At 36.1% G+C, this 12197-nt stretch overlaps 1 protein-coding gene across 1 annotated transcript in view; it reads left to right on the forward strand.

The window, feature by feature from the left end:
- Nt5c (5' nucleotidase C) overlaps nt 1-12197 on the forward strand; it is a 167190-nt gene that overhangs the window by 112425 nt on the left and 42568 nt on the right. Inside the window, exons 11-12 of the mRNA XM_090369349.1 lie at nt 141-281; nt 4818-4904. Coding sequence (XP_090225475.1) covers nt 141-281; nt 4818-4904 — 228 coding nt within the window. The remainder of the gene's footprint in view (nt 1-140; nt 282-4817; nt 4905-12197) is intronic.

Consider the following 12197-nt stretch of genomic DNA (forward strand, 5'->3'; position numbering starts at 1 on the left):
ACAGGTTTTGATTTTTGTTAAATCATTTCACTGATGTGAGTTTATAGTTTTTCACAACTTTAACCATTACATTATGATGTTTGTTTTTTTTTTTTTTTCTTGAAATATGAATGTGCTGAATTGTAAAGTTTTTGTTTCAGGGAAATTTAAAAGAATTTCAAGATATGACAGGATGGTATGGCAGCTCTGTCCTGTATTTTGGAGACCAGATATATAGTGATCTTGCTGATCTCACTCTGCATCATGGATGGAGGACGGGTGCCATCATCTTTGAATTATCTGTAAGGTGATTTTGTAAGCATCTTATGCATTTATATAGGTTATACCACATTTCATACATAACTGTTCTAGAATATGATTTAATGTAATTTTATACTGATGCTTGAATTTTTTTTTTTTTTCTTTGCAAACAAAACTTTTTCATAAAGTTATTGTACTGTTTATTTTAGTTATTGTAGACATATTCCTCTTCCCCCAATCCAGATTAATTGGGGGAAGAGGTCATCCAAATTAAGCGATAATCCATATTAGTGAAGCAAAAGATTGCCCTAAAAGACAAAAAAAACTTGGAACACAAATAAGTAGAAATATAATGATATAGGGCAAAATATCATTGTAGAGCCTTTATTTAAAAACTATAAAAAGACAATCCATTTATCCATCGATAGAAGACTCAGAAGTTGTACAGCAGACTCTTGATTAACCGGGACATTTCAAGACTCCAAAGTTAAAAAAAAGAAATCATAAAATTCAAGCAATAAATAGAAGATGTAGCTGGGTGGTCAGGAGCAAGAGTGCATAACACGCGTTCCTTGAGTGGACCGGGGTTCAGGGCCGTGACTACTAAATATGAGAAATATTTGTATTGACGATTTATTGTAAACTCTACTGACTTGGTTGTCGTGCCAGAGTATAAACAGAAAATTTAAATTTAGAAAGGTATAAACAAATGTTTTGCAAATCGTAAATAAGCAACAAGAAGTGGAGTTATAATTCATGAATGAAAGATGAATAAAGCTATTATCCCGCAACCACCGCTGTCTTCACACACGCCACACAAAAAAAACAGTGGAAAGAGAACAAATGTTTATTTTGTTTTAGTGCATTGTGTGGATTGTTATGTTCCTCGCACCGCAAAAGACAAATTTTGTTTCGTTATTTATGTCAGGAGTCAATTTTTTTATAGTAATTTTTTTTTAGAAATTTCGCGTTTAGAAATTGCGAAAATGATGGGTAAATGCAAGAGTTGTGCTTTCAATTGAAGAAAACCTTAAAATTATTCAAAAGTTTGAAAACAGTGCATCCATTAAATCTTTAATGAACCGTTATAACCAAACCATATATGACATTGTAAAGATAAAGGAAGCTATTAGATTTTGTAGGCACATCTGATAGCTATGAAACTGTCTGCATACAACGACCTCAACAAGGGAACAGTGTTGTGATTTTGCCAACAATTACGTAAACCCATAATACACTGAGTGGACAGAAATCATGGAATACCTACCTAGTAACGGATAAGCCCATATTTCATCCAGATACGTGCAGTCACACGGCGAGGCATTGCGTTCACTAGTTCACGAAAGCATTCCACAGGTATTTACATCCATGCTTCTGCACCGCTGTCCATAATTCCATCGCATTCCTGGGTGGAGAATCCAATGCTTGAATGGACCTTTCCACAGCATCCCAAAGATGCTCCACAGGGTTCATGTCTGGTGAACGGGGAGGCCATTCCATGGTGATAAAATCTGTGGAATGCTCTTCGAACCATGTTCTAGTCACCACGGCTCTCTGGGGAGGCACATCGTCCTCCTGGAAGAGTCCATTTCCTAGTTGAAGTGTAGAGTACTGTGTCTGTCATGGTGCTCTGGTGTGTCAGTGGTTCCCATAACCTGTTGTGGCTATTGATCGCCTGATGGTGTTGGAGACATTTCTGGCACCTCCCTCATTGAAGTTGGCAGTGATTTGTGGCACTGTCACTCTCTGGTTGGCTGAAACAATGTGAGACGTCGACAGCCATGTTCATCCACCATCTTTCTCTGCCCACAGCACTGTCCACAATGAGATGTTATTCCGGAAATGGCATATTCCCGATACACTCTTGTTACTGTCAAATGGTGATAGTGCAATTTCAGTACCACTTCCACGATAGAGTGACCTATGCATCAGGCACCCGCTATTATCCCTCTTTCAGAGTCAGCTAACTCCCAACATTTATCTGTACTGACATCGAATTACTGTCAATGTGAAAGCAGTGTACCTATATACCTGCCAAGCAGTGGGTTTGGCCACTAGTGAGAGGAATGACAGTGTCACATTCCCAGGAACCAGGTATCCCATGAATTCTGTCCTTTCAGTGTATATAAAATATGTTAACTTATATACATATAAAGAAGTATGTAAATGAAGCGATATAAGCAATTACACCTGTTTGACTCAGAGTCAACAACAATACTGAACAACATGTAAGACACTGTGATGTTCTGTCTCTCTCTGTGCAATCAGAATGACTCATCTGCCTTGCTAAATCTTGTGTGTCTTTTAGAGTACAGTACTTAACTATGAATGGAATTTTTCATATTTTGATCTGGATTAGCGAGCATTTACTGTATGTATTTTTTTTTTTTTTTTTTCCACTGAAAGTTTGCGCATAGCAGTATCATAATAAAAGAGGCTCTTTAGCTCTTTTGAAATGATTGAGAAATCTACTACAGGATTAAAATAAATATTAATGTTTTAAATTTGCTAACCAAGAAAATTAATTTGTATATAAGCAATCATAGTAATTTCAGTACTTTTGAAGTAATTTTCCTCTTCTGGTCAAATTAAATTATTACTGTACCTATAACCAAGCGAATCTTAATCCATATCAGTTGTGGCTGTGGCCTACTTCACGTAAATAAAATCTTTATTCCTCTTTTGATTACCTTGTCTTCTTACTCCTTCAGTCATATCTCCTTAACACAAACCACTAATTTTTCTTTAAAGCTATCAGTTCCATGAATGCAACTCAAAGTGAATTTTTTCAAAAAATTTAGAAGTTTGTAAAAATCTAAAACACAAATTTTTTTCAAGGAATTTAGAAGTTTGTAACAATCTAAAACACTAGGTACATAAATGCTTTTAAATGTTAATTATTTTGTAAAAGATATTTAAAAAATTAAAAAAGAAAGACAAATGTAATTTTTTTTTTTTCTTTGCAATAATATCCTCTATAGTAGTGGTAATAACGGCAAATAATGCAAGAAAGCAATCTTATATGGCATCAGCTAGTTATGACGATTCAGTGTTTGGCTCACTGTTGTTTTGTATATTTATCAATGATATCGATGAAGGTAAATCAGGCTTAATGTCCAAGTTTGCAGATGATACAAATGTTGGCATGGTTGTTAATGGCAGTGTGCTACTGCAGTAGGATCTAGAAAAGTTGGGCAGAAGGGCTAAGTGGCAACTGAAGTTTAACATTGACAAATGCAAATTACTGCATATAGCTAAAAGTAACCCCAACTGTGTGGCACTACACATTAGGGTGGTAGAGAATGAAAAAGATCTGGGAGTAACTGGGCAGTCAGATATGAAGTTTTCTGAGCAGTGCAAACAGGCTGCCAGAGTAGGCCATGGGGTTTTGTCAATGATATACAGGAATTTTGCTAGTAGGGGGAAAAGAGTTTATCCATTTGTATAAGGCAGTGGTCAGGCCACGCTTTGGGTACTGTGTACAGGTCTAGAGGCATCACTTTAGGAAGGATGTAGAGTTGCTTGAGTGAGTACAGATATGGGCAACAAGATTGGCAAGGGGGAATGAAGGGGATCCTCTTACCAAGAAAAGCTTAAATTCTGCAAATTTCAGTGTCTGGCGACTAGGAACCTACGAGGTGCTCTGATTGAGGTGTATAAGGCAATCCATTCAAGGGTTGAACAGGCTCAATTCTGTTGGGATTCTTGCTCAGATTACAAACCTGAGGGAGCATAAATTCAAATTGAGGAAAGAGAGTTGTAGAATAGATGTGTGGAAATTTGCTTTTAGCCAGCGGGTAGTTGATAGCTTAAATAAATTCAAGGAGGAACTGGACAAACTTTTAGAGGGAATGGATGTGGTTGTTTTTTTTTTTTTTTTTTTTTTTTTGTCTGATGCTACATAAGCTTGCTTTCTTGCATCATATGCCACTTACTACTACTTGTCACTCATTTGCAGAAGTCCAGGGTTGAGTACCATCAGAAACTGGAATACTTTTTGCAAGTATTCCAGTTTCTGATCGATGCCATTAGCCAATCTCAGACAGAAGAAGTAGGATTCCCTCATAAGTTATTCTAGGTTATTCAGCCCACACAAAGCATTCAAGCTGACTGGGCTAGTCGGGTGGGTACAGTGCTTGCCTGGCAACCCAAAAGTCGCGGGTTCGAATCCCACCTTGGGCTTGGATCAGAGTACAAAAATACAAAAACCTTGGGAGGTGCAATATGGCCACAGAAGCCAATGCACCATGTACCTAAGAACTAAAAACTTTGTCATAGACAGACTGACGTAGTGTTTACTTGGGCTATTTTCGAGAGTTGTCATAGCCTTTGAGGCATGCAAATCTGCATTTATGTAAATCTAAAGTGCCTTCTCTACAAAACATTGTTTATGTGGTCGCAGTTTATTCCCAGTGGTAGATTTGAAATCACATATATTTTATTTTTCTAGTAGAGTTTTATGAACTTTAAAATAATATTCAAAAATTCTAAATTTTAAAAAAATGTGCCTAAATATGTAAAAGAATAAAAATATATCTTTTATAGTTTCATTTTATATTTAAGATTTTATATTGCAGGAAGAAATAAACATTCTTAATTCAGAAGAATTTCGACATGCAGTCAGCTGGTTGCAGACTTTGCAACACCTTATTGAGGAAATGCAGGTAATCTCCATGCCTTCAATCATATTTGGTTAAATTTTTATTAACCTTTCAAAACACTGCACTTCAACATAATTATACCAACACTACATTGATGAAAATTCACTTTTATGCTACATTAGGAACATATACTGTAGATAAACAGACCCATATAAGATGTACATAAAGAAACACATTCTTTTAAAGACAATGGAAAAGTATTTCAAGTTGACAGAGGTGATTTTCAATTATGGCTACTTATAACATTAATTTTTATATATAATATAGTGGAAAATTCAAATATATGAAAACTGCAGTGTAGAAAATGTACTCATGGCTCTAATTGAATATATATTTTGGGGTTTTTTTCCCTCTGTTTGTTTGTTTTTCAGTTGGGTTGGTGAACATTTATCCAGAACTTAACTGATAAATAGCACAACTCTTCATTTTGAGATAGAAAAATTTTATGCAAAATTTTGAAAACTATGGATAATAAAATACAAACATATGTTCCAAGGCTCTTTTCATTTCCCTCCTCAGTCATGAAGAAATTAATTTAAACGTTTAAGTTAACCTAGCATTAATAGAATTTAAATGTACATTTTCAGAATATACAGGATGAGCCAAAGTCAAAAATCAGGGTACACAATAAAGAAAAGCTTCAAAAATATATTTAGAAATATTCAGAAAGGATTTTTGTTTGTTTGTTGCAGGAAGAAGCAAGAAGTATTAAAGTTTTATGTGCATTATAGCTGAAATGCTTGTAGAGATAGTGATGTCATAATCCCACTCTATAAGACAATTTTAAGACCGTATTTAGGATACTGGGTTTTAAGTATGGAGACTTCACCTAAAGAAAGACATCAAACTTCTTGTAAGGATCCAGAAATGAGCAATGCACCTGGTCAAATCAGCCAAGGGACATCTATATGAGGAAAGACTTTGAATATGTGGACTACAGAGTTTGGTAATCAGGCACTTTACAGAATACCCAATTGAGGTGTATGAGACTCTGAGGGGTAAAAGTAAAATGAATGAGGGTGGAATTTTCAGTGTTATAAATGATTCCAAAACTAGGAACCATAAATTCCAAGCATGAAGGGTGAGGTTTAGACCTCCAGGAAGTTTTCTTTTAGTCAGCAAGTTTTTGATTACTGGAATATAAGTTGTTTTCATGGGTGATTGAAGCTGACAGTTTGAGAAGATTCAAGATCAATTTGATAGGCACCTATATGAGGGGGAGTCATAGGTGATTTGTTTTATTTTATTATTTAATATTTTTTTTTAGCTGGTGCAGCATGTCTTGGGCTTCCTTGCAACCTACAGCTAATACTAATAACAACCCAAAACAGAATTCGTATAGTAAAACTGCATTTACAAATATTCAAGTGCGGTGGTCATCTGAAGAGAATGGCCTGAGAGTACAATTTTCCATTGTATTCAAAACTTGCTATTTATCAAATAAGTATTTTGAGGAAACAGGAAATGTTGATAATCTCCCTGGAAGCAGAAAATTATATTCAGCTTAAACAGAAGAAATAAAGAAGCAGCTATATGCTAACATGTAAGGCAAGCTGAAATCCCATAGAAATCCATAAGAAAGCTTTTGAATGAGCTAAAAATGTGAAAAACTTAAATAATAACAATTTTAAAATATTCAGGACACATGGTTTTTATTCCAAAATTTTACTGTGCACTGAATAACGGTGATCCAGATAGGAAAGTTGAATTTTCAGAAAAGCTTCTCTAGATATGCAAAATTAAAAAAAATCTTGTGATCTGATGAGGCAGTTTTCAAGATTAATGGATATTTTACCAATGCAATTATGTTTATTGGGCCACTGAGAATCCCTGATAGCTGTATCGAAAAGGAATTAAACCCTTCAGGTGTTTGTGTCAAAATTTGCATTGAGGGGACTGTTTGATAATTTTTTTTTTCTTTTCAAATTTTGTATGTCTTAAATTTCAAGGAAAGGCCCTGTTTTCTACACAGTATAGTGTATCTGCACTTTGTTCCCTTAAGATAAGGAAATTCTTAAATGAAAAATTACCAAACAAATGGATGAAGTGTATTGGCTCTATCAAGTGGTTGCCGGGAGCACCAGATCTCTCTCTCTCTCTCTCTCTCTCTCTCTCTCTCTCTCTCTCTCTCTCTCTCAGTTTTTTTTGGGGAGGACATTTCCATTCCAGAAAACGTACAGACACTGATGACCAAGTTAGCTCCCTGATAATTGGTTTGTTTTGTTTGTTCTTGGCCACCCCCAGTCAAAAGATTATCATCTTATTTGTGAAGTGTTTGCTGGTGATTAAAATGACTTAGTTTCAAGTTAACAGTTGGGTTTAGCTCTTGATGTAAATGGATTTCTAAAACTGACTTTTGATTTGGAATTCTTTGTATTTTTCAGTTGTATGGCTTTTCCTGTGTCTCCCACACTGTCAGCTTTGATATAATTAATTTTAATTGTGTCCTCCTAAATACTGGGGAAGGAAAATAGTTTCATTTTTGGGCAGCTGCATGTAGTCAAGAGACATTTTTTGACTACTTCTTTGTGTGCTGGCTTGGATTTATTTCAGTTTTTCATCTCTTGCCTTTCAATATACAAAGACATGAAAATATGCAGACATTTTGCCCTCTTCCTCCATTCAGACAGTAATGGCATAGTGGTGGGATATCGCTACTGTAGGCTGCCATCTTGGATAGTGACATCACTCATTTGACTTTTTCTATTGGAGTATACATATACATTGTGCTGATATTTAAATAACTGTGTTACTATAAATTATCATGGCTTCTAATGGATTTGAGTAGGCCAGAAAACATCGTTGGAGGTCGCCATATTGCCTGATTGTAGCATAGAACATAGATATTCAGCAATTCACAAAGTTTTGGTTTTTAGTACGTATATTCAATATAATAGTTATTGTGTATATAATGTATATGTGGCCTTGGTTGGGGTCCCTAGGTTATGCTTAGAGTGGTTTAGGATTGATTTTTCTTAATATTGCCTGCAAGTGCCAAATTGGGCTACTTTTGGGTAGATCTTTGCCCCTTGCTGGAGAGCCCCCAGTAAGGCCCGACAGGGTGATTCTTATATTTTTGTTAACCATATAAAATTACTTATTTTTCAGAATTTTTATAGAGCCCTTTACCCGTTTGGTTAGGAGATATAGATTCACAAAATTGCTGTGATTTTATATTACCATACAGGATTTCATCCAGGTTTTAAGTTGTACTTTATAAGTTCTGATACACTGTTTGATATTGCTAACTTAGGAAAAATGTCAGATGATAATGTTTCTCAGTCATCGATGCTAGATGACCTGACTGTTGCCCCCAATGTTTTGGAGGCTAACTTGAATGAATTGCAGGAACTGTTCAAGAAATTTGTTGATTTAATGGGACAGGAGTTCCCACTGTTGCATTCAGCACAAGAAGAGTTGAATGACACTGTAAATAGTCAAGGTAGTAATGTATTGTGCAGCCGATACCTCAACACTGGACTTCATCTTTGTGTTAAAAAATAACCTTTTAGATGTTTTGTGGGATGGTGAAAATGTTACCTATTTTATGATTATAGAGGTTAGTCGAATCTGGAATTCAGTGGAGAGGTTGATGCTGGACCTAATGATAGAAAATGAGAAATTAAAAGTGAGGGTAGATGAAAAAAACTTGCCTGTGACTGTCCAGGCCCCTAGCTTTGCTAGTGTGACTGCCTCTAAAGTATAGGCACACAGGTCTCGGGTGATAAAGGGCTTATGCCAAAGCATATAGTGATTGTAAGGGACAGGACAGAATAGTATCTGCAAAACTAGTGAAGAAGTGAGATAGGAAGTCTCAAAAAATTTTTAAATCTGAGTTTAACCCCTTCATGGATTATCCCAAGATATCTCGTTTTTAGTTTTAAAAGTTATTTGAAACTACACGAAATATCTCAGGATACAATAATACCCGAAGCAAACAATAATACCTCCAAATTTATGATTGAAACGTATTTTCTCGGGCATTTATCTGCCTAATTTTGCACTAGCCAGATAAATTCCGAGATTTCTCAGGATTTTCTTACACCTGGCAGCAGACGACTGACTTTCATTTTACTTATATTTACTTACTGTAAAGCAATGTCAACAGTAGCGTGCGTTCCTATGTGCCACCAGTAAGCAAAATAAAATTTTCTGCCATCCTATATGCTGAATACTGATAAGCATTAACCCATTAGAAAACAATATCGAAAAATATTTCGGAATCCTCTTGAACTGCAGCCTGTAACAGGCTGCAGTTCAAGTGGGTGCCTGCAGCAGCTGTGTGTCAGAATGTAGTTAGCTTACGATTATCGCTTGTGGCGGGAGGTTACTGCTTGTGCGTTCCACTTGATTTTTTAAATTTATTTATATAACGAATAGTGAAGAGTATTGTTTTGTTCCTTTCTTTTAGCTCAAGCACTAATTTATTAAAAAAAATCTGTATAATTTGCACACTTTTTGGCATACACAAGATAACTCGGGATAGCCCAAATGTGTACTAAAAAATTTATAAAAAACTATACAATGAGTATTCGCATGATGCATACTTTTAATCTGTAAAATAAAAAAAGTTGATCCGTTATGGCACATTTTCAGGAAAAAAATGTTCCAGGAAGGGGTTAAACAGTTAAAAATAAGATCAGTGAGAAAGGTTTGTGAAAAAGGTATATTGATAAAAACTGTGTCACAGAATGATCTAGATAAGCTTCAAAGCTGTAATAAATTTAAAGAATTAAATTTGTCTGTGGATCTACCAAAGAAACTCAATCCTACATTAATAATTTTTGACATCAATAAAGATGTCTCTGACTTATTAGATGACCTTTATGACAAAAACTTGTCTGATCATGGAATTGCAGTAGAAGAATTTAAGCACACAGTAAAAATTAAATTTAAAATCAGGTCTGGGAATTAGAAACACCTGGTATTAGAAAAATGCATATGGTTTTGAGGTGCTAAGGTGTATTTAGGCTGTTTCGTGCACAGTGTTAAAGACTTTTTAATCGCTTTGTGATATTTTAAGTGCTTAACTACGGACATTCGTCCAAGAATTGTCACCAGGAACGAAGTACCTGCGGCCATTAAAAAAACTGTCTGAGAGACCACTGTACTCACCTTTACGAAAGCAAAAAACCTTTCGCTTTATCCTTGATGGTAGTTACATCTTTAAGTAAAACCCACATCAGTACACCGTGATCACTGTCACCCAGTTGTTCCTTTATCTGCAAATTTCTAATGCATGAATAATCACTGCTGATAATCAGATCAAGAGTATTACTCCTCTGGTTACCCCTTGAACATGTTGCTGTAGAAACAGTCATACAATAAATCCAAAAAAGTCTTACTAGTTTGTGAGTGACCAACCTACAATTTCCAGTCTATATCTGAAAAGTTAAAATTCCCTATTATAAGACATTCTGATTTACTGGCCCACTCTATTTCTCTGCACAATTGTTCATTATACTCATCAGAGTCATTATGCCTATAACTCACACCTACTCTCATTTTCCCTTTCCCAGTGCTTATGTCACACCACACTGACTCAGCATTGCATTGTCCACCAATGTTAATTGGATACACTTCCTTAGATTTTATGTGGTTCTTAACTAGCAGTATAACTCCCTCCTCCCTCCCTTCCTGTCCTGTCTATCCTTTCTGTACACATTGTACTCTCCAAATTCCAATTCTGCACTACTTATATCCATATGACACCATGTCTCTGATATCCCAACAATATCCACCTTTGATGTCTTGACCAGCACTTCAAACTCATTAAATTTATTAACTATACTTCTAGCATTGGTGTACATGCAAGTATACGGGCACGTGTTCCCACTCATAGTTACCCTAACACAGCCCACGTATTTACCTGTTCTATGATGACTCCCAGCAGTCCTTGAAATCCTTGGCACCTTGCTTTCCAGACTGCTGCTCATTCTAATAAAAACAGTGCAAGAATCACTTTCCCCTCTGCCTGCGGCCACTTAATCTCTTAGTCTGTGAATCCCCCCCCCCCCAAGCTAGCAGTTTTCCTACCCATCTAACACTACCTTGATAGCATCAGCAAATATGCTTGAATCCTTTCTATTTAAATGTACCCCTGTAGAAACAGTCTCTCCTGTTAACAAGGACAGACAGACCATGCTTAAAAAAATCTATCCCATGAGCCTTGCACAATCTCTCCAGGGCATTTTGAATGACAAGGCTCTCATCGTATGCTCCCTCCTATGGTGTCTGGGTAGAATTGTAGACATTTTCAAATTTAACCTTAACTTGTGACTTTTTTTCAACGTTGCCCTGTATTTGTTAAGTGAATATGTAGACCTCTTACTCTTAATGTGATTAGTGCCAATGTGGTCAACAATATCACCTTTTGTGCCCTTAAAAGATGATATCTGCTGTACATCATCAACCTTTTCCCCTGGCAGGCATACCCTGGCCCTGTTGCACATTCCTTTTTTGCATATATTCTCCATCTCCCTGACAATAGTCACCAACAATAACTAGTTCCTGTGGGACCAGTTCATTCTACCTTTGAGATTGCCACTGTGTTGCATGATGCACGGGAATGAGCTCTGGTGGTGAGTTGGGCAACTGAGAGCTTGATGGGGCCTCATATTAAATAAGATTAATAAATTTTATTGATTAATTGATAATACTATACTAAGCTAAAAACAGATTCCTAACACTCTTCTGCATAATATGCTATCTAGTTTTACGTTATACCTTATGCTAAGGGTTCGAGATATACCGGGTGGTTATAAAATAAGTTTCCCTATTAAGGAGACCCTAGTGTCAAAACAGCTAGAGATAGGGTCCATGAAAATCAGTGGGTATGAGTATCATTTAGGGTATGGGGAAGCGATTTGTAGAAGAAAAATAATTAGTTCAAATTTCTGCCACCATTGAGAAATTGGCACTGTAAACATGAGATGGAATATTTAATTTAGGATTAGATTTTAATATCAGAACTTAAAAATCTACAGATATTGTTCTATGTGCTTTCCTTCACTTCAGATGACATTCTGAAAACGGAGGACTGCGTGCAATACAGTTCCGTGTAGCATCTCATTGAAGATGTTGGAAACATGTTGTTTAATGCTTGCTTTCAGATCGACAAGCGTCTGTATGCCACCACAATAAACTCTATCTTTCAGGTATCTCCATAGCCGGAAATCACAGGGATTGAGATCTAGTGATCAGGCTGGCCAGAACTGCGGAATGTCTCTGGAAATGATGCTCTCATTTCCAAATGTTGTATGGAACAGTTTCTTCAGTTGTCAACCAACATGGGGA

Source organism: Mastigoproctus giganteus, chromosome 1, assembly GCF_048544385.1.
Source record: "Mastigoproctus giganteus isolate SK-2022 chromosome 1, ASM4854438v1, whole genome shotgun sequence".
Taxonomy (NCBI): Eukaryota; Metazoa; Arthropoda; class Arachnida; order Uropygi; family Thelyphonidae; genus Mastigoproctus; species Mastigoproctus giganteus.